This window comes from Microcebus murinus, chromosome 18, assembly GCF_040939455.1.
Source record: "Microcebus murinus isolate Inina chromosome 18, M.murinus_Inina_mat1.0, whole genome shotgun sequence".
Classification (NCBI taxonomy): domain Eukaryota; kingdom Metazoa; phylum Chordata; class Mammalia; order Primates; family Cheirogaleidae; genus Microcebus; species Microcebus murinus.
This window is the reverse complement of record NC_134121.1, coordinates 20,726,861-20,750,494: the sequence shown is the minus strand read 5'-3', so window position 1 is coordinate 20,750,494 and position 23,634 is coordinate 20,726,861. Positions and strand designations below refer to the sequence as shown.

General features: G+C 35.8%; 1 protein-coding gene across 2 annotated transcripts in view; it reads left to right on the top strand.

Moving 5' to 3' along the window:
* Window positions 1-18,772, top strand: part of GOSR1 (golgi SNAP receptor complex member 1) — a 48,638-nt gene extending 29,866 nt beyond the window's left edge. For both annotated transcript variants that reach the window (XM_012740699.3, XM_012740698.2), the window contains exons 7-9: window positions 7,517-7,546; window positions 14,809-14,891; window positions 18,221-18,772. In XM_012740699.3, the coding sequence (XP_012596153.1) occupies window positions 7,517-7,546; window positions 14,809-14,891; window positions 18,221-18,345 (238 nt within the window). In that variant the 3' untranslated portion in view covers window positions 18,346-18,772. The remainder of the gene's footprint in view (window positions 1-7,516; window positions 7,547-14,808; window positions 14,892-18,220) is intronic.
* The last annotated feature ends 4,862 nt before the right edge of the window (window positions 18,773-23,634 follow it).

Below are 23,634 nucleotides of genomic sequence, written 5' to 3'. Positions count from 1 at the left end.
CAACTGATCTTTGACAGGAACAAAGGCATTCCAATGGAGAAAAGAAGTCTTCTAAACAAATAATGTTGGAACAACTAGACATCCACATGTGAAATAATAAATGTAGACACTGACCTTACACCTTTCCCCAAAATTAACTCAAAACAGATCATACACCTGAATGTAAAATACAAAACTATAAAACTTATAGAAGTCAGGAGAAAGTCTAGGTGACTTTGGATTTGACAATGAATTTTTAAATGTAAAACCAAAAACACCATGAAACAAAAAAATTGACATGATAAACTTCATTAAAATTAAAACATCTGTTATACCAGAGACATTATTAAGAGAATGAAGCCGGGCGCGGTGGCTCACGCCTGTAATCCTAGCACTCTGGGAGGCTGAGGCGGGCGGATTGCTCGAGGTCAGGAGTTCGAAACCAGCCTGAGCAAGAGCGAGACCCCGTCTCTACTATAAATAGAAAGAAATTAATTGGCCAACTAATATATATATAAAATTAGCCGGGCATGGTGGCGCATGCCTGTAGTCCCAGCTACTCGGGAGGCTGAGGCAGCAGGATTGCTTGAGCCCAGGAGTTTGAGGTTGCTGTGAGCTAGGCTGACGCCACGGCACTCACTCTAGCCTGGGCAACAAGCGAGACTCTGTCTCAAAAAAAAAGAATGAAATGACAAGCCACAGACTGGAGAAAATATTTGCAAACAGGTATGCAATAAAGGTTTTATATCCAAAATATACAAAGAACTCTTAAAACTCAAAAATTAAAAAATGGGCAAAATATCTTAACAGACACCTTAACCAAAGAAGATATGCAGATAACAAATACAAAGAGATGCTTAACATCTTATGTCATTAGGGAATTGCAAATTAAACAATGGTGAGACACTACTACACACCTATTAGAATAGTTAAAATCCAAAACACTGACATCAAATACTGGCAAGGCTATGGAACATAGAAACTCTCATTCATTGCTGGTGAAAATGAAAATGGTACAGACAGTTTGGCAGTTTTCTTAAAAAGCTAAATATAGTCTTATCAGACATTCCAGCAGTCATACTCCTAGTTATTAAAATATTTACCTAAATGAGTTGAAAACTTCTGTCTACACAAAAACCTGTAAATAAATGTTTCTTTTATTTTTTAATTAATTTTATTTTACATATATTTTTATATTTTTTATTTCTATTTTTAGTTGTTTGGCTAATTTCTTTCTATTTATAGTAGAGATGGCATCTTGCTTTTGCTCAGGCTGGTCTTGAACTCCTGAGCTCAAGCAATCCTCCCGCCTCGGCCTCCCAGAGTGCTAGAATTACAGGCATGAGCCGTCACGCCCGGCCCCTAAAAACCTGTACATAAATGTTTATAGCACCTTTGTTCATAATTGCCAAAATTTGGAAGCAATCAAAGTGTCTTTCAATAAGTGAATGGATAAACTGTGGTACATCCATACCGTGGAATATTATTTGGTGAAATAAAGAAATAAGCTATCAAGCCCCCCAAATACATGGAGGAACTTCAAATGCATAAAAGAAGCCAGTCTTCAAAGGCTACAACTGTATAATTTTAACTATATGACATTCCAGAAAAGGCAAAACTATGGAGACAGTAGAAAAATCAGCCACTGTCAGGGATGGGAAGGAGAGGAAAAAGGAATAGTTGAAGCACAGGATAATTAGGGCAGTGAAACTATTCTGTATGATACTATAATGATGAATACATGACATGACATTATACATTTGTAAAACTCATAGAACTGTACAATGCAAAAAATAAACTCTAATGTAAAGTATGGACTTTAGTTAATAATGTATCCATATTGGTTCATCAGTTGTAGTAAATGTGCCACACTAATGCAAGAGGTAATAGTAGGTGGAGAATGAGTGTACAGGAACTCTGTACTTTCAACTGAATGTTTCTGTACATCTAAACTGTCCTCAAAAATAAGTCTACTAATTAAAAAAAAGGAAAAAATGACTTTCCAAGATCTCACTGTTAATAATTTAGCTTTTTTCTCTTTTTTCTCTCCTTGAACTGGATAGAAATCTGAATCTGTCAGGTGCTCAACTTTTGTCTCTAGGTAACTTTTTATGATTATGAAACAAAATTTCTGTGCTGAATAAATGATGAAAAAAGCAAGTAAAGATATTCTTTTGTTGATCCAGATTGAAAGGAAATATGCCACAACATTAATGTTAATAAAAGAAAGATTACAGATGGTTTTTATTTTCATCTTTTTCTATATTTTCCAAATGTTTTCTGTAAAGTAAAAATCTGTTAGCAAATTTATATGTTTTATTTTAAAACAGAATATATGTATCCTGCTGCAGCTTAATTGTATTCAGTTAACATTTTTTATGAGATATTTATGTAGAAATAAATAAGACACAGACCTTAAGGTTCTCTCTGGTTAACTGCAAGTAAAAGACTCTATCACCACAATGCTTGATGTAAATGATCTGATTGGTTGGTGACAACCTTATCAATTATTATGATTTATGAAGGGATCGATTTTTAATTTTTATTTATTTATCATGTGCTTGTTTGTTTTCTTATATACTTGCCTTACTCATTTATTTATTATTTACTTATTTTCCTACCTCTTTTAAAAGAGGATTCTATTATAATTAGGTATCATAAGTGATTTTGCTAAGTTCTTATATTTTGTTGGTTTAACTTGCTTTATGCTTGAAATCACATTTTTACTTGCAAAATTTGTGCCATTTGGAGTGTGTGTTGGAGGAAATGGATTATTTTATAAAAGGAGAATTATTTAAATATGGCTTTAAGTGATTTCTTGGTACAATAATTGTTGATGAAACTTAGCTCATTGTTTTCAGCTAGTTTAAGTTGGTCTTGAGAGAAACAGAAACTTGTTGCTTTAATTACAGGCTCTAGGTGGTTTTATGGAATGAATGTCTCTGGGCTGTTACGAAGTACTTGTTTAAGAAGGATAATTCCACTTGATTATATGTTGTATACCCTAAAGGAAAGTAATTTTAAATTCAGTTTTTACTAGATTATGCTATCTTTGTGGAGCCGCTCTGTTGTCAAGTTGTATCCACACTGTCCAGGATGCTTTTTAATGAATGTTGTTTATTCAGTTTATGTGGTCTTAGCCAAATGAGTAAAGACTTGGAGACTTTGGGTAATTTGAAAAGAAATTTAAAAATCACTGGCTTTCCTCTGTTTATGCTACTATATAAACTAAGGATAACAGTGGGGTTGAGGATATAGAATATCTGCATGTGACTTACTATAACTTTATGGTGTGCCAAATACATGATTAAGCTAGTACCAGCATCTTCTTCCTATAAAATGAAGATCCACTTGCGTGAGCCTGTCCCTTGGGTATTCACATATGTTGTATTTTGAAATATGCCTTAGAGTACTTTTAATAAAAGATAACTCATGTTTGAGGGGGCTTAAAGGAAGGAAACCCTCCTTCCTCTGTAGGGTAGGATATTCACCATCGTATTAATAATTTTATTTTTCTTTAGGTTGGTTTCTTTTTCAGGTGAATCCAGCAAACACTGTTTTCTTTGACTACAGTTCTGATAGTGCTATAAAATTACCATAATGTGAGGATAAGTTGTCAATCTCAAATATATAAAATGACCAATTTTGATGAAAATTTATCCTTTTAAAAAAATCTATTATATGAAAATCTGATTTTATACAAAAATGGGAAATAAATGGAGGCATAAGTGTTTGTTGTAGAAGACTTATTGATTCATGTAATTACCAAATGGTTTTATTACATTTAAAATATGATTTAAATTGGCCAAAACATCATTTTCAGAAAGCATGCCTTTTAAGGAAAGTACTCATTACTGTGTTACCCCGAAAATAAGACCTACCCATAAAATAAGCCCTAGCAGGATTTCTAAGCATTTGCAAAATATAAGCCCTACCCGGAAAATAAGACCTAGTGATGGGCGTGGCTACACAGTGTATCTGCAGAACCCATGCATTTCATCACGGAGCGGTAAAGAAGACGAGCAGCCCTTCTCATCTGCCCCATCGTGACAGCTACTATCCCAGAGGTGATCGGAACGGTGCGGGCAGCTCCACCATCAAGGTCAGCTCCCCCTGTCAGGTCCTGGCCATCCTGTGCAAGCTGCAAGCTGAGGCTTTGAGGGGAAAATAACACATTCCCTGAAAAAAAGTCCTAAGGTATCTTCTTGAGGAAAAATAAATATAAGACCCTGTCTTATTTTCGGGGAAACAAGGTACATAAAACAAGGGTATATCTGTGTGCCTAAAACAATTTTCTTTATGTGTAATGACATAGAAAGTTGTTTCTTAGTAACCTTTTCAACCCCACTTCTTCATAAACATTGTCTGTGAATACAAATTATAATGAGTCTGTTTTCTAACTGAAGTCTAGTAGTTAGGCTAGTTTATAAGCTAATTAGTGAACTTGAGTTCACTTGAGTTCTGACCTTTGTGGTTGAGACAGATATAAAAGAAATGTTATTCAGGTCTTATAGAAGACCTTAGAGTACTTTTAATAAAAGATAACTCATGTTTGAGGGGGCTTAAAGGAAGGAAACCCTCCTTCCTCTGTAGGGTAGGATATTCATCATCGTATTAATAATTTTATTTTTCTTTAGGTTGGTTTCTTTTTCAGGTGAATCCAGCAAACACTGTTTTCTTTGACTACAGTTCTGATAGTGCTATACCTTCAGGTCTTATAGAAGGCAGATAATGGTAATGATGAAGTCTATCTGGCTAACTTTCTGATGACCTGTGTGAAATGCTTGGCTTTGTATTTTTACAATTCTTTCTAGGCAGATTCATTGAGTTTATTTACATAGAAATGTATTTCCACAGAATGGCTTTCTGTTGTTTTGAAATACTGCTTCACAGTTGTATACTGTAAAAAAAATAAATAAATAAAAGGTATGTAGCTTTATATTCAGTCTAACTTGGAATTGAGTTTTTATTACTGTCATTTGGTGCATTGATCAGCACTTTGGTTTTTAAATTTTTAACTTCTTATTTTGAGTTAATTATAGATTTCCATGCAGTGGTAAGAAATAATAGAAAGTCTGTGTACAGGCACACATCATTTTATTGGTCTTCATTGATGCTGTGTTTTTTACAAATTGAAGATTTGTTAACACTGAGTCAAGCAAATCTATTAGCACCATTTTCCCAGCAGTGTATGCTTACTTTGTGTCTCTATGTCACATTTTGGTAATTCTGGCAATATTTCAAACTTTTTCATAATTAGTATACCTGTTATCATGATCAGTCATTTTCTATGTTATTATTGTAATTGTTTGGGGGCACCACAAACCACACGCGTATGAGACAGCCAACTTAATGGATAAATGTGTGTGTTCTGACGGCTTCCTCTACCAGCGGTCTCCCCTTCCCTTTCCTCTGGCACAACAATGTTGAAATTGTGTCTCTCTATTCCCCGAGACACAACAATATTGAAATCAGGCCAATTAAAAACTTTATAGTGGCTTCAAAGTATTCAAGGTAAAGGAAGACTCAGAAGTCTCTCACTTTAAATCAAAAGCTAGAAATTATTAAGCTCAGTAAGGAAGTCAAAAGCTGAGCGGTGGCAAAGGTTTGAGAGGATTGACTTCAATTTTGAAAGAACGTCTACTGTGGGTAAAGTGATATCAAACAGCACTCATGCTACAGAGAAATCTCTATAGGCTTCAATCTCCTTGTTTGTAAATGAAGAGAATGGTGGAATCAATCTCATAGAGTTGTTGTGAGGATGAAGTTAAAAACAAGTAAGGTATTTAGGAGAGGACATGGTTCATAGTAAAGGATATGGCTCATAATAAGCTCTCCATAAGTATTAGCTATCATTATTCTTGACAAAATTAGCAAATTAATAGATTGGTTGCTCTTTTGCATGTAATTCAGTAGCTTATTTCATTGATTTTTTTAAAAAATTATTCATTAAGGTTGATAGCACAAAACTAGCTTTTGAGCTTGGCAATAGAATTCTTCATTTTCATATTAAACTGCCAGGATTTGGGAATATCTTATTTTCATGTCCTTTGATGTGCTGAGTGGCCCTAGTGAGGACAGTCAACCAAACCATTGTATTGAGCAAGGAGGTATTAGCCCAAGTTAACCACTTTCTCTTTTGACCTTGTACCTACCTTACCAGGATGCCTGTTGGCATGTGTCTTGTCTGTCTGCATTATAAAATCTGCAGAGGTTAGTTCCCTATCTTTGTAGCCCCTGTCTGACCCAGTACTTTTCAGGAGTACTTCTAAACACATTTGTTAAAAGAATAAATGCATACTTACTAATCAATAGATTTTACCAGGGTAGTGGTTTTATCTGGAAGTTTATATCAATGTTATGCTTAGATTTAGAATAAGTATGTAGTTATTGAGAATACCATAATGATAGCAAAAAATACTTAGTGCTTACTATGTGCCAGGTACTATCTAGTCACTATCTTTATAAACCCCTTTAATTCTCTGATCAAATAGGTTTTATTATCATTGCTAATATACAGATGAGAAAACTGAGGTACAAAGAAACTTGCCTGATGTCAGATAGCTAATAAATGGTAGATCCAGCATTTAAACAGCCATATAGTCTGGCTTTCACCACCATCTCTGTAATTTTTGAAATCCTTAATCATAGGATTTATATAAGGTATTATGACTTTTTAAAAAAGCTCATCTTTGTTCCCTAATTCATGCAATAACTTAGATTTCCTAGTCCACTACTTTACAATGAAACCTCAACTTACTACTTTATACAATGAACTTAGAAATTCTTTTGGAAAGAAGTAGTTGGGGGAAAAAATGCACGTATTTATTTGAGTGCCTACTGTGTACCTTCCACTATGCCAAATGGATACATATGTCTGGAAGTTTGTTTTCCTACTTCTGCTGTAAAACTGCCCCTTTATCAAACTTTACCTGTAAATTTCTCCCTAAAAAGGCTTTGTTTCTTTCTTTGCAATGTGGGTTGCATAAAGGCAAACAATTTACAGATCTAAGGTACATTTGGTGTCTTTATTCAGGTTCTTCATTTCTAAAGTTTAGTAAGTTGAGATTTGGTTTAGTTAAAAAAAAAAAAAAAAACTGTTTCCCAAAAAGAGGAAGGAACCTTAAGGTGTAAATAATTACTACTTATAGCCATCAAGACTGTATTTGCCTATCCTGTCTCAACAAGTTGGTTGTAATTCTTAAGTTTTGAATAGATGATAGTGACAACTCTGAGCTATCTAGATTAAAGAAGAAGTTTAATTTCTTTATGCTGTCATTAAAACTGTTTTGACTTTAATTATCAGGTATCTCTATGGAAAAAAAATAGATTTAAGCTAACCAATAAAAGTAAGATGAAAATTATACTATATGTTGATAAATTTATTTCAGAGTACAGAATTTTCTCCAGATGCTTTCAAAACTCTAGGCATTCCATATCATAAATGGCTGAAAAGTTTATAAATGTGGAAAAATTAAGTACAGGTTTTAAATGTGCATTTAATAATTCCAGATTTGAATTTTCTTTTTATTTATAGCTCAGATCGTCTGATAGAAGAGACAATAAGGTAGGAATAATTTTTTGGTGGTTTTGTTTGCTTGTAAATTTAATGAACAGATCAGGTTAACCCTGTAACTATAGTTAAAGTCAATTCATCCTCCTTAAATATGAGATTTTTCACTAGATGGTAATGTATTTTTACTGTTTCCTTCCCATATAAGAGACATATGAAACACAAAACATTTCAGAATTACTGGAATTAGCTATTTTACTTATGTTAATTTTTCCAATTAATTCATACTTAATATTTTCAGCCTTAATCTTTTTATTCTCACTTTTTAATAGAAAACAATCTTAAGTGTGATTTGATAAGTGTCTTTTTATACCATTTATGTAGACTTGGTTTTTGTTACAGCAGCTGTAGAAAATCTACTACAGTAATATTTGATATTATCTGTAATAATATAGAACTAGTTTCTTAAGTTAAGGGATATTTATTTGTTGTTTTGAAATGCTTAATTTTCTAGATTAGATGAATTTTTAAATATCTATTTTATGACAGTAAAAAGGTTAATTAACTAGGTCTGATCTCTACTTTAGAATTCAGCAGTGCATAAAGCATTGTTTTCAGGAAAGGCATAGTGAAGTACACTGGAGAAAACAAACATTTGTATTCGTACCATGGACCTTGGTCCTATGCTAAAGTGCTTGGCATGCATTATTTTATTTAACCTTCTTAGTAACTCATGAGATAGATACTAATCATTAGGTACTATCTCCAAAACAAAAAGGAAATTAAGTGATTTTCCTGTCATCACATGACTAATAAATAGCACTGAGGATTCAATCCTCTAATCTGAACCTAGTAATGGAGCTCTATCTAAACCACTACTGTATTTACTACATTGTAGAAAGAATACAAGCTTTAGAGTGTGATTTGGTTTGAAACCCCGGCTATGTTACTTATTAGTTCTCTGTTCTAAGTTATTTTAACTTTATTTTCTTATCTGTTTAAAAACATGTGATTGGTGATAATACCTACTCTGCAAGATTTTTGTGACAATTAAAGATAATGTGAGAAAAATGCCTACCATAATATTTGCTGATACTAGGTAATCTGTAAATGGTAGCTGTATTATTAACACCAGTCCTTCCTAAAAACAACTGTTTATTTTGGTATCATTTTAGATTTCAGAAAAGTTCCCATAGTACAAAGGAAATGCCATATACCCTTTTCCTAGCTTCCCCAAATCTTAACATTTTGCCACAATTGCTTTTTTATAGTTTATTTTCTGAACTACTTGAAAATAAGTTGCGGATGATGCCTTTTTATTCCTAAATATTTCAATGTTCATTTCCTAAATATTTATTTGTATCAATATGGATTCATAGATTCTTACTTTATTCAAGGAGTTGTAATATGTTCCTATCATTATTTAATAATAATCTTAATATTTTATAATTTTTTTTTTTTTTTTGAGACAGAGTCTCACTTTGTTGCCTAGGCTAGAGTGAGTGCCATGGCGTCAGCCTAGCTCACAGCAACCTCAAACTCCTGGGCTCAAGCAATCCTTCTGCCTCAGCCGCCCGAGTAGCTGGGACTACAGGCATGCACCACTATGCCCAGCTAATTTTTTTTATATATATATATTAGTTGGCCAATTAATTTCTTTCTATTTATAGTAGAGACGGGGTCTCGCTCTTGCTCAGGCTGGTTTCGAACTCCTGACCTCGAGCAATCCGCCCACCTCGGCCTCCCAGAGAGCTAGGATTACAGGCGTGAGCCACCGCGCCCGGCCAATATTTTATAATTTTTTATAATAATTTGCCATTATCATGTCTTGAATTTTTGTTTAACTTGCATGTACTGCATCATCTATCTGAACAAAATTTTCACAGCATTGCCTAATTATTGACTGAAATATCTCCCATATAAATCCTTCCCTTTTATTAGCACATGAAGTCTGATCACATTTTGTGAGGGATTCTTAAAGTTTCTCTACAATCCCTTTTTTTTTCTCCCTTTTATTTCCTCCTCTTTCTGCCTGATCTTCTAGGATCAGGCTGCCTTAATTAAGCTTTTCAGTTCAGTGCTGGCCTATATAAAGGCTGGTAATATGAGTATAAAACTTTGGGGTACCTCATGGGATAGGAACATTTCTGAACTATTGAATCACTGCAACTATTATTTTACTAGTTAAAAAACATGTTATTAGAAGGGCTTTTATTTCAATATTATTCTTTGTTTTAAAATATAAGTATCTAAGTTAAATTTCACTGAATATAAAGCTAATTATCTCTTATGGTTAATATAAAATTTAAGTGTCAAATAATGATTACATATTTGATATGTAAAAATTTTTTTTCTTCTTTTTGGAGATAAATTTTTCAAATATGTGAACAGTTGAATATAGACTTTGACATCAATTTATTGAAAAGAACTAATATTTTTAGTATTTATAAATTTATTCTTAAGCTTTAAATGTATAACTATAATAGTATTATCTGTTGTAGAAAAAAATGTGCCTGAGTTTAGTTTATAGAACAGGTAAGATAGTTGAAGTTCCAGTAAGTACATCAATGATTTATCATTTTAAAAGCATTATATATAATTTGGAGCTTATATTTTGCCTCTGAGTATTTGACCTTTGAAATAACAACAGCCTAGATTTCACTCAGCTTGACTCTAAATGATGGAATGAGATGGGAAAGTATGTCTAGATATATTTTATGTGGTACTGGAAATCATGCATATTCAACAAGATAATAACATAATGTATGATGATAATATCCATTCTCCAAGGAATACAAAGTGCTTTGCAGAAATTATTTTTCAATCTCTTTCCCCTTGTGAGTCAAAGTATATAAGAGATGGTGATAGTCCCAGTTTTAAAAAGAGGCATATGTGATTTAAAGATTGGCCTCAACTTACTCAGCCTAGGTTTGAATTTTTTTACTTTATACAAGACCATAATACCTACTTTTAAATATCTTGTAACATAAAATTTTTAAAAAACAATCACATTTTAAATGTGTCATATTCTGTCATAGTGAATACTTACTTAAACTGAAAAATTATAAGAACTAAATGATGCAAAGGACGTTTTTAAGTTTGACTCTTCTTGTGTCCTTTTTGGTTTGGGGATCTAAAATCCAATGTATTATAGAGTTGACATTGCCCCCTCCTGCTCTAATCTTGACTGGTTGTTCTCTCAGCCTTCCACGTTGTTGTGGTCCTGGAATGTTTTTTTCTCCATTATCCTAAAATAATCTCCTTTATTAGATCACCTATTTCTTGGGTTTAATGTCTTCTACTTTCTTAGATTATTCCCTCATTATGCTGAACCATGTTCTTTAGTAGCTTCCTTAGAATGAATAGGATGATACATTTTTTGGACTGTTCATATCTAAAAAGTCTTTATTCTATCCGTATTCTTCATTGTTTAGCTATGACATAGAATTCTAGGTTGGAAATAATTTTGAAATATTTGAAAGCATTGTTTTCAGTATTGCTATCAAAGTACAATGCCAATTTAAATTTCTGATCCTTTGTATATGATATGCTTTTTTCTCCGAAAGCTTCTAGGATCATCCCTTTTCCCTGTTTTTTTTATTTTTAATTTCGATTTCACCATGATGAGATCAGCATGCATCTTTTTCAATCCATTACACTAGGCATCAAGTGAATTCTAATGATGTGAAAACTCTGGAAACTCATCTTCAGGTCTGGGATTTTCTTATGGTATTTATCATTTTCTTCCCTCCTTTTCTTCTGTTGTTTCTTTTTAAAAATTTAAAAAGGTTGTTGTATGTTGGGCCTTCTGAATTGACCCTTTTTTACCTTTTCTCTGTTTCCATTTATCTTTTTGTTTAATTTTCTGGGAGATTGACTCAATTTCTCCTTCCAACTTTCCATTACATTTTTATTTCTGCTCTTCTTTTTTAAATTTACATGAACTCTTTCCTGAGGGACAGACACACATACATCTTTATATGTGTATATTTCTTGGATCTGATAATCTTCTTTTATCTCTCTGAAGACATTACATATAATTTTAGAGTTTCTTAGGCTTCCTTTATTGCCTCTATTTCCTCAGACTTGCTTTTCTGTTTGCTGGTTGGTTCGTTTGGCTCTCTGCTTTTTATGTTAAAGGTGTTCCTCACACGTCTGGTGATTTCTGGCTATTTGTTCATATTTATTGGTGTGGCTCCAAAATCTAGTGAGTGGAAGCTCATTCTCTGTGCATGGGTGGTAGGACTTACTGAGTAGTCATCTTCAGAATGCATGCTCAGGCAGAGACCTGGCTGTTTCATTGGGGATTTCAAATTGTCAGTATCTCTAGGTCTCTTCTTCTGGGCTAGGTCTTCTGCTGGCCTGGGGGCAATCACTTGGTTGCAGGAGTTAGGGAAGGCAATTTAGAGGTCTGCAACTCCTTATATAAATTTCCACAAATCTCCCATGCTAATATGGTTTTTTTGTTGTTGTTGTTGGTTAGTTGGTTGCTTGCTTGCTTGCTTGCTTTGGTTTTACCCAATTACATTTCTTTATTCTGAAATGTCACTTTCAGATTTTATAAAAATTTCATGCCAACTTACTAAAAGGTGGAATTGGGATGGTCATCAAAAATGGCAGACCTTAAAATTTCTGCAAGAACAGATATTATTCTAGACTAGTCCTAAAAGTATTAGGAAGATTGGGTTATCAGTATTGGAACACATGGGAATATTAGGACCCCAAGAAGAGGGTTCAGTTTCCCAATGTAATAATCTCTAGAACTTGTCATTTTCTAAATTTCCAGACTGCCTATAACTTCAATTGAAAGTGATCCAGGCCCGGCGCAGTGGCTCACGCCTGTAATCCTAGCTGGGAGGCCGAGGCGGGCGGATTGCTCAAGGTCCGGAGTTCGAAACCAGCCTGAGCAACAGCGAGACCCTGTCCCTACTATAAATAGAAAGAAAGTAATTGGCCAACTAATATATACACAAAAAATTAGCCGGGCATGGTGGCGCATCCCTGTAGTCCCAGCTACTTGGGAGGCTGAGGCAGAAGGATTGGTTGAGCCCAGGAGTTTGAGGTTGCTGTGAGCTAGGCTGACGCCACGGCACTCACTCTAGCCTAGGCAACAAAGCTAGACTCTGTCTCAAAAAAAAAAAAAAAAAAAGAAAGTGATCCAAATTCTAGCATGTCCATATTAATTCTTTTGTGTGTGGAGCAGCTAATGTTATTAACATTTCTTAATCACTCAAGTAGAATTTTTCTAACTTTTTTCAATTTACTTTATTAGACATTGATATAAAAGTATAGTGTTCTTATTATAACAACTTAAATAATACTAAAATATATAAAGAAAAAGTTAATCTCCTGGTAGGTGCCTTCCATCGTTTATCCCCTAAAGTAATTTATATTAACTGACAGTTGTGTCTCTGATAGCTTTCTCACTGTCATATAATCATACACAAAGATGTTTGTTCCTGAAAATGTAAGAGGATTCATATTCCGTACATTCCATGGCTTGCTTTAATCACTCAATATATCATAAACATCCCTTCAGGATATTAGAAATAGTACTAACTCATTCTTTTTAATAACCAAATACTAGTTCATAATATGAATATACCATAATCTATTATGCAATTCAAATATTGTTTCCAGGGCTTTTTTTTGGGGGGGGGCGTTCTTTATTGTTGGTTTTTACTATTCCAAAAAAATGCTTCATTAATATCCTTTTACAGATAAAATATCTCTTATCTGAAATGTTTGAGACAGAAGTGTTTTGGATTTACAATTTTTGGATTAGGGATACTCAGTACTTGTATATTTCTGTATATATCTCCTCTTATATACTTTTGTTTCTTTTTTGACTTCTCAAATCTTGAAATTAAAGTTTCGATTCATTTGTCATTAGCTTAGATTACTTCCTCTAGCATTTCTCCTCAGTAAGGTACATGGGGGTTTACTTTCTGAGGCCTTACCTATCCAGAAATGGGTTCACTCAGGTCCCAGATAGATCAGGCTACTAGAGACTCTTAAGCGTGGCTTTGCCCTTTAGGGGTTGGTTATCACTCCAACTGCTAGACAATAAGCTCCGTGCTTGTAGGTCTTTTTGGGTGTGTATGTGTAGCAATCTCTTCCCAGCTGCAGGGACTGGGAGCAGTTCAATCCATCATGCAGACCATGTACATGCAGATCCATAGTGTTCCACTATCTGGGCCCCTAAGGAATCAATGAAACCCTAGGGCTTTGCTCTAAGCTTGAAGAAAAATCTAGGCTTCCCTGCCTGCCATCAGTTCCCTGGTTCTCTCCTCACTTGAGAAAGTCTACCTGGCTTTCTTTCCTGGAGTTCTCAAAGCAACTTGGGCCTGACATGAACCCTCTCCAGCATGTCTGCTTTTGTTCTTGTATCACTCCATGGAAGAAAATAATGGGCCAAAGATGAGGTCAGGAATTTGTACTCTGACCACCATCTTCCCAGAATCTCAATCTCCATTGCTTTTTTTTAAAAAAATGTTTTCGATATTTTCAGAATTACTCAATAGCATTCCATTTCCTGTTGCTTTTTATCATGTCAATATCTAAAGCACTCCTCTGTATATTGCATTTCAAAGTGGATGCTGACCCTGCCCTCTAGGATTCTAATGTCCAGTGAGATAATACTATGGAAAATGAATAATCTTGGAAATGATAACAAAAAGATATTTACTCAGATTTTTTAAAACAAGACATCAAAGTAGTCACATGGAAGAGTTATATTCTACAAAGAATGGCTTTTTCCCTTCTGTCAGTCATGTTGAATGAATCTGTGACCTTTGTTTAAACCTTTGCATGTATGTCCCAAAATCTGCCTAGTTGGTTCTCAAGTAGACTTTGAAGACATATCTCTTCATAAATCGAGGGTTGGTTGTATATGAATATTTTATGATATTTTATATTTCTATTTTTATTATTGTAATTCCCTGCTTCCCTCTCAACCGTTTTTCCTGATTAAGAATACTTTGTTATAGTAGCTAATCCATTCTAAAATCATTTTAGGAAGCTTTTGTAATAAGTGATTTGTCAATGTCTTATTTCATTTGTTATTTTGTAGAAAACATAGGACATAGCTTACTGCCTTCTTCAAAAAGACAGCAGAGAATAGTAGTGGGGTCATTCAGGAAAAGGATAATGGGAAAGTGGCTTGGGAAGTGATTTTTTCCTCTTATTTTCCTGCCCAGTGCTTTTTAAGATGATGTTGCTCATTGTTGTTTTCGGTCCATTTTTAAAGGTAGACTAGATCTATGCAGGTAATCTTAAATGCCAATTTAATTGTCATGTCTCTTTCCCCCTTGCAGCATTGCTATGGCAACAAAAGAAAATATGACTTCACAGAGAGGAATGTTGAAGTCAATTCATAGCAAAATGAATACTTTGGCCAGTATCCTTTTTGAATGTTCAAAATCTGTGTTTTGGGAAGGGAAGCAGTATGTATATGTGTGCTTTTTTTTGGCGGGTTGCCATCATAACTAGAATAGAGCCCATCAGTAATTACATAATGTGAATATACCATGCATTCCTACTTTGTGAAAGTTCATGCTGTTTAGTTCCATTTCTTAAAGATTGCACATCAGAGGTTTAATACCAGTAGATTTAGAAAAAAATTACAAATGTGAATTCACAAAATTATTTTACATATTTAAATGTTCTTGAATTCATGTTAGAACTCCACAGTATTCATTGTTTTTACCTAAATATCATGAATTACATGCTTTTTTATTTTTTCAGTTTGGAGAGTAAATTAGTGGCAGCTGCTTTGAAGGGGGAAGGAGGGAGACAGCCATGTATATGGATGAGTTGCAGTTGCTGATAGAGTATTGTGACTCCTCATGCACAGGCTGAATTCTAGGATAAATTCTCTACTTGTTTGTTGTGGCCTCTACTTTTTAATTTTTTATTTTCCCAATTAGGATTACTAATACTTCCAAGAAACCCACCAGAGAAATTGATAAGCCTGTCATTCTGAAGCATTTTATTTATTCTCTGAGAAGACAAGCCTTTTAGTGAAAAAACTTTCTTTTCCAGCTAAGGGAGGAAGGCCCTATAATTTTCAAAAGTTGAGTGTCTTGTGCTCCTGGATGATTTAAGGTAACTTTTAGTTTGATGTATATTTACCTCAGGAAAAGAATATTCTGACATTTGTTGGTATTTTCCAGTCTGTTGTGAATTTTATTCTTGCTTGTCACCCTAAGTATAAAACCACACACATCCAAAATTACTTATATTTTATATAGGGCTATAAAGTTTACAGAGTACATTATATACATTATCTCATCATTACCACAAAAAAAGAGAATGTAGAATGTAGAAATTATTATTGTTTTAAAGATGAAGAATTGGGCCCAGAGAAGTAGCTTGGCCCAAGTCCACAGCTAGTCAATAGCAATTTAGAGATCTAAATTTTAAGTTCCCATTGCTTTTTCCACTGAATCATTCTGTCTTTCTTAATCTATTAACATGAATTTGGTTACCAGCAAGAGCAAAGGCTACTTAGTGAATATAAAAGAGTATATTTAGCAAAACCTTTGAAACCTTGAAACAGAAGTGGAAAATACTGACTGAAGCCTTTCTCAACTATCCATTAGAATTTGTCACCCTTCTTTTTCATGCCCTTTTCCCTGCTGTGTACTTATTTCTCCCATACTAGCCCCTACATTCTCTTCAGGCATAGCAGCATCCCAGAACCCAGCACAGTGCGTGGTACAAATTAGCCATTCAGGAATTTAACAGTTACTCCAAAAGAATGTGTGTTCACAAAAAGTCAAACAAAATGAGTGAATTAGTCAGGACTCCATAGAGAGGTAGTAACAGAAAGCTGAGTCAGACTGACTTAAGGGAGAAAAGGAAGGAATTAATTTGTTAACATAACTGTAAAATCCAAAGATAGAGTTTGGCTTACTGCATGGCTGGATTCAGGGCCTCAGATTTTGTCATCAAGAATCTGCCTTTTCTCTCTCTTTTCCCTGCTCCCTTTCCCATCTCTTCTTAGCTTTTCTCTGTATTCACCTCATTCCCAGACAGATGTTCTCCTCATGGTGATAGAGGTGGCTAAACACCAGCTCAGAAATCCCCATGGAAAAAAGATGATTTTTCTAACAGCTGTCTCAAGGGTCCCAAAGAGGACTGTAGCAGCCCCAGCTTGAGGTACTACCTATTCCTAACCCAGTCACTGGTTAAGGGGATGGAATATGCTTACTGGCCAATCCTGAGTTTGTGTGTATACCTGATGGCAGAGGGTGAGGTCAGCCCTACCCTATTACATGGAATGAGCTAGATTATTATAGAAGGGGAGAAGGGTGACTCCCTTTAGGGAGACAAAAATATGTCTACCATAGTCTATGCCAAAAATGTACATATTCTCAGTAGATTTGTTTATCCATTTACTAAGCAAGAAAAGAGTAAGCATTTTCTCTAAATGAGATTTTTACTTTAAAAGTTTTTGTCCATTACTTCAATACATGCGTCCTAGTTTATATTTTTAAAACTGTTTCTGCAAATTGTTCTCTTTTTCACTGATTTTAATTCAAACATTCAGAGCGGCGTTGGTGGTATAGTGGTGAGCATAGCTGCCTTCCAAACATTCAAAAAACACACTAACACAATGTATAAAGCTCTTTTCTAGTCATAGAGAGAAATTCAAGGTTAGAAGATAACATGGTTCTAATATTTGTAGATTATATATAAGAATACACAAATGAATATAGTCCCTGGTGAGAGTAATTGTGTTAGGGAAAAATGCAATGAGGATTCACAAGGAATGGGGATTATTCCAGCTCTCTAGTGTCCTGGGTGCTTTTTTCTTTGGTTTTCCTGAATTTGATCTAATACCTCTATTAACAGAGGATGCACATGTCAGAAGCCATTGCCAAAAATACAAAACAACGTAGGTACTTTGGTCTGCAGCATACAAACCAAGAGTGTGAAAATACTTTGAAATACTAAGTAAAATAGAGTTGTGACTGCTATAAAATACAGTTGTGACCCCTAAAATCAAAAATTTCCTGTCTTTCCTTTTTGATATTCTCCAAGCAGGACAGTTAGAGCAGTTGAGTCCACTTTCCTGCTATATCCTGCCTACTGCTGCAAAGTCAATTTTAAAAGTTGTGCAATTTACTAGTGCCTGATTATACAGACCCTAGAGTTGATTCCCACCAATTATCTGAATAAGGAGCTGAGGGGTAGAGCAGGTGTTACCCTGTGGGGAGAGGATCGGGTATTTATTCAAAACCCTTAGGCAAAACTGCCCAGTCTCCTTAGAGAAAGAGAGGAGAGAGAAAGGAGAGAGAGGAAAAAGGAAAGGGAGGGCAGTGGAATGGGGCGGTGGTGGCTGGCTGTGCCTGTGCCACCCTACCTGCAGAGTTGTGTTCCTGACCAAGTTGACCACACTGGCTCCCATCCTGACCTGAAGCCTGGCAGTAATCCCTCTATATGTGGGAGCTATCATTATTATTTTATTTTCCTTCTCTATTAATTATTTTTCTTTTCATTCTCATTTTTGTACTATACACAAGACTGGGACCTTGAGCAGCAGGCATTCCCAGTTTTGGCACATGCGTCTGCTAAAGACTCCCTCAATGTCATTTTCTTCCCCTCTCTGTCTTCTCCTCACTCCCTGTTTCTGGACACCACTGATCTCTATTTTTGTGATTCCTGTGACTTTTCACTAAATAGGCTTCTTCCAAATATGACCTTAATAAAGATTTCCCAAAGATCGTTTTCCTGCTGTGAACAGCCTGATCCAGAGGATCAACCTGAGGAAACGGCGAGACTCGCTCATCCTTGGCGGTGTTATTGGCATCTGCACCATCCTGCTGCTGCTGTACGCTTTCCATTGATGGGACATCTCCAGGGACTCTTGACAGCCGCCACGTTCATGCCCTGATCTGGAATAAGGAAATGTAGGAGGGAGAAGTTGACTGTCCTGATAATTAGCCTGACCAGCAGGACGCATTCAAGACTGATAGCGATGGACTCTGTGACATGGTCAGGTTGAGCTGAAGCCACAGTTTTCCTGTGCTATCTTTTCTAACACACATTTTTCTGATTTTAGTTTAAAAAGAAAATAAAGGGGGGTTCCGGTTGCTTTTGTCTCCCTAGGAGGTAAGTAAACCAATCAAAAACAGAGTTTCTGTGTTTCAGTAGTAGTGTGGAAGCCTGATGATAAGCCAGGTCTTGCAGTTGGACCCTCCTGAAAACCAGGTTTCTCTGTATCCAAAGACTGCTTTTCTTTTAGCCACCATATTGGGTTGTGAGCAAAAATAATTCTTGTCCTCTTATTTGACATTCATGAAGAGAAATCACAAGTCCTTTCTTGATAATCTGTGCTATAGATTTCTACTTTGTGCCCTCAATTCCTTTGGTATTCAAGGAAAATTCCGTTTTTTCATAGATTCTTTGAGATGCTGATAGGCCAACTTCAGCATGTTTGAGGTTGTCTGAAATGGAGAACACTGCAAAATAGCGTTTGTCTTTTTTTTTTTTTTTTTTTTAATTGTGAGCACATTGTGGTTAACTGTATTGCTGGAAAAACATCAAGGATGATAGGCTATTTTTTAAGGAACCAGTCATTGTTATGATTTTTTTTGTTTACTTCTCCCACTGGATTAATATTCACTACTACAAGAAAATGAAATCTCAGTTCTACCATGACAAAGGAAACTAATAGCCAGTGTCTGCCAACGCCCTCAGCTATTCCGCATCATGTCAAGATTAACACCGGTAACTGAGTGAGGGGACTGCTTGGTTTTCAGTGAAAGATTTCATTGAAACCAGCAAGATGTAAAAAGGTATTGAGGGGTCACTATCCAGATAATTCCGTTTGTAAGTGCTCCATAACTTATAAAAAAGTTTAAGAACTATTGCCTGATGTACCAGGAATCCTGTGTTCTGTGAAAATATGTTCATTCCAAATCTGTTAAGCTTTTCCAAACATCCAGAGAGTGGTTTCACTGTTGAAGGTGCATGTAGCAGAATCTATCTCTGTCTGCACCTGTCTTCTATTACCATCTCTGGACAGTGACAAAATTTTAAACAACCCACCAGAATTCTTTTCAAGTTTAACCATTTCTCAGTTTCTGTAAATTCATTACTTGTCTTACTGAACTACCACATAGTTCAAAGACTTCCGACATCTACACTTCTCACCAAAAAAGACTGCTCTTCACCATTGGAATTTACTACGATATTTATAGTATTGGCTTTAAACTGTGCCACTAGGAATAAAAATATTAGCATTTAGTTCTTGACTACATCATGGTGTATAGATGCAGTTATTCCAGTGAACTTGATTTACAGGCTAACGGGTAGAATAACACCCAGTCTGGTACAGAGACTGAGAGGTTTTTCATTCTGGTGGTCAAAAGTTTCATTACATTCTAGGTATGAAGGGCATTTGATATATTTTTCTTAACTATGGGGTTTATTTTTCTAAGTATGGGTTGATTGATCAGTTCATTGACTGGGGATGCCCTTAAAAGAAAGTTATGTTTTCCCAGTGTGAACCTTAAAGGATCAGGGAAGTAAGTTCATTGATTAAATTCTCTGTTGGGAGAACAAAACTCTCCCCTGATACTTTATTATCTTTGATTTTTCAAAGGGCCTTGATTGGTGGTTATGTCTCGGCTAGAATTTATGGGACTTTGGAAGCTATATAGTTGGCATTTATAAAATCTGAAGTATCATAAATAAAGTTATTTATTTAATTATTCTACCAGTCTTTTTTACTGGTCTGATTATTTGGTGCATTCATTATAACTAATTGTGTGAGAATAAAACTAGGACACAAGCTAATCTAGCTTGCTGCAGCTAAGCAAGCAGACCACTTTGATGGCTGGTGAGCCTTTCCATTAGGGTTATGCTTAGATGAAGTAGTAGGATTATGTTGGTTATTTTCCTTATGAAAATAAAGAAACCAGTTCTTCCGAGGAAGTTGAAAAAGCATGGTGTAGACGTTGGTGTCAGAGAGGTCTGACTAACCTCCCAGTGCTGTAGCCCATAGTGAGGTGACCCAGGGCCAAATGGAGCCAGTGAGGACAGTGCTCTTACTTTCCTCTGTGGTTCCTTCATTGGCAGAAAGCAAGCTTGAGCAAGGAAGTAGAGGTGTGGTGTTTACAGGAAGGGGCTCAGTTTGGATGCTGTGATAGCTGATTTGGACTCTTTCAGTTTCATGCCATTTACCTTTTTGTTCAGCCATCTTGGTATGCTCCCTTTTTTGCTGTCCTCTTTACAGACTAGTTGCTAGGCTTAGGGGCTAACACTTAGCTACTTGTTCCCGTCAGAGCCGGGAAGTCGGAAGGAATTTTCTACTGGTTCCAAATAAATATTGCCTCTTAGGAGAAGTTATGCTCCTTCAGCCATTGTCTTAAGTAAGGAATCTTTCCTTTTTGGATCTTTTGAGTATCTGCTCAAAACTCCACTAAAAAATGTGAAAAACCATGGCAACAGAAAGGGCAGAAAATTCCAAAAGGTATATTTCTGATATTATGTTTTAATGTGTATTGATGACTTTAGTAAAAATATTTAACAAATCTATTACTCAAGTTCAAGCTCACATGTTCAGGTGCTTCAATGTATCCACCCTGGCAATCTCTGCATTCTTTTCATTTTCGTTGGTGATGCTGAAGGACCCGCATTGCTCACTTTTATTTTTCTTGTGTTAGAAAAGGGCTTTCCTTTTCCACTATTCCTCTGCCTTTTTCTGTGCTGCCTGGTACTCAGACTGGGCATGGGAGTAAACGCCTAAGAATGCAGGCAGGTAATGAGAGGAGACATCATGGGGGCACTTTTTATACCTGGAACCAAATAATTTTTACTTTAGTTCTTTCATACTAGTTGTGAATACATCTGAGGAGAAAAATACTTATTGAGCCTCTTGATGCGATGCAGTGGTTCTTGGCCTCTGTCGCAATTGAGGCACCTTGGAGTTGCATTCCCACCATTAATTTTCTGTTCAAATGTTAATGATCTCAACCTGATGAAAATGACTTTGAAGAACTGGACTAGCCTTTTGGTTTTTAATACCTCGTGTTTGATCATTAGTGAAATAGGATTTTTGGAAATTGGTTGACTGAATTTTCTAACTTGTAATATTAAGCTATTGGGAATAAATGACCATGTCAAGTGTTACACTGAATTTTGTGGCAAATATAACTAAAGAACAAATGGATTCTACTCAGAAAATTACAATGATTGTGTTACATTCTCCTTTTAGGTTAGGGGTTGTTTAGCCTGGTCTCCAAAAAAATGCATAACTTTTCACCATGGTCTGAATAAACTAATCTTGTTTATTCCTTTATAAACCTGCATACCCTTAAGTTTTATAGGCAAAAAGAAAATGAAGGAGGAACAAGTGAATTTTAAGGATGTTTATTGGATAAGAAGCTGAAATGAAGCTGAGCCATGGTCTTAAAGGGTCTTTCTCATTTTCTCTGTGCCTAAGATCTCCCTTTAGTATCAAAGTATTTGCATCCATTCCTGCCTTGTTGGCTCTTACAGAGGAAGGGAAATCGATTTTAGTCACACTTTATTATGATGGAAGATGTTTCCTCGTGAAAAATGCCAATACAGATTTTTTAAAAATGATTCTTTTCCAAATGCACTTTCTAATTTTTTGCTTTTAAAATCGCTTCTTGGAACCAATTTTGTTGTATTTGTACTTAATTTTTGTTCTCATCTAAATGTGCATTTTCTGACTGTATAGAAGAAGCTTTGTTATGTAATTTAATAATAAATTAGAAATCTAAATGGTTGTGCCTATGATTTGTATTGAAACAGTAACCACCAGGGTAGTTTGGGACTAGTGATTATGAAATCTTTGGTGTTGGCAAGTATTTTTCATGATCTCCTAAAACCCAGGGTGAAACAATACAGGTGCAGAAAAGCTGTCACATGTAGTTCAAAAAAATATCTTGTGAACGATCCACTAACATTTTAGCCCAAGAAGTGAAGGAGAATCTTACCAACGTGAAACTTCAGGAGGTATGATGGAAATCTAAAATTGTAGAATTTTTTAGCCAGAAAAACAGATTGTCATCCTGCCTAGTGACTTTTTATCCTATAAGTCAGAACTTGATTCTCCACCCTGCCAGAGACTGGAAATACCTCATTTCCCATTACCTCTCAGGTATTCTTTATGTTTTCTACATCCTTTTAAAAAATAACAGTGTAGGCCGGGCGCTGTGGCTCACGCCTGTAATCCTAGCTCTTGGGAGGCCGAGGCGGGCGGATTGCTCAAGGTCAGGAGTTCAAAACCAGCCTGAGCAAGAGCGAGACCCCGTCTCTACTATAAATAGAAAGAAATTAATTGGCCAACTGATATATATATAAAAAATTAGCCGGGCATGGTGGCGCGTGCCTGTAGTCCCAGCTACTTGGGAGGCTGAGGCAGAAGGATCACTCAAGCCCAGGAGTTTGAGGTTGCTGTGAGCTAGGCTGACGCCACGGCACTCACTCTAGCCTGGACAACAAAGCGAGACTCTGTCTCAAAAAAAAAAAAAAAAAAAATAACAGTGTAGTTGAAATATAATTCAAGTACCATAAGATTTACCCTTTTGAAGCATGGGCTTTCGTACCGTCTAACTTCAGAACATTTTCATCATCCAAAAGGAAACCCTGTGCCCAGGAGCAGTCGCTCCCTCTTCATCCTTTTTTTTTTTTTTTTTTTTTTTTTTTTTTGAGACAGAGTCTCGCTTTGTTGCCCAGGCTAGAGTGAGTGCCGTGGCGTCAGCCTAGCTCACAGCAACCTCAAACTCCTGGGCTCAAGCAATCCTACTGCCTCAGCCTCCCGAGTAGCTGGGACTACAGGCATGTGCCACCATGCCCGGCTAATTTTTTTCTATATATATTAGTTGGCCAACTAATTTCTTTCTATTTATAGTAGAGACGAGGTCTCACTCTTACTCAGGCTGGTTTCAAACTTGAGCAATCCGCCCGCCTCGGCCTCCCAGAGTGCTAGGATTACAGGCATGAGCCACCGCGCCTGGCCTCATCCTTTTTATCTAACCATGCTGTTCTCCCTTTCTCAGCACCCCAGCTTTTCCGTCACTGCCACCAACGTGGCTTCTAAGGTGCCACCTCTTCCTTGAGGCTCCTGACCTTTTTCTGGCTACCCATGTGCCCAGCCATGT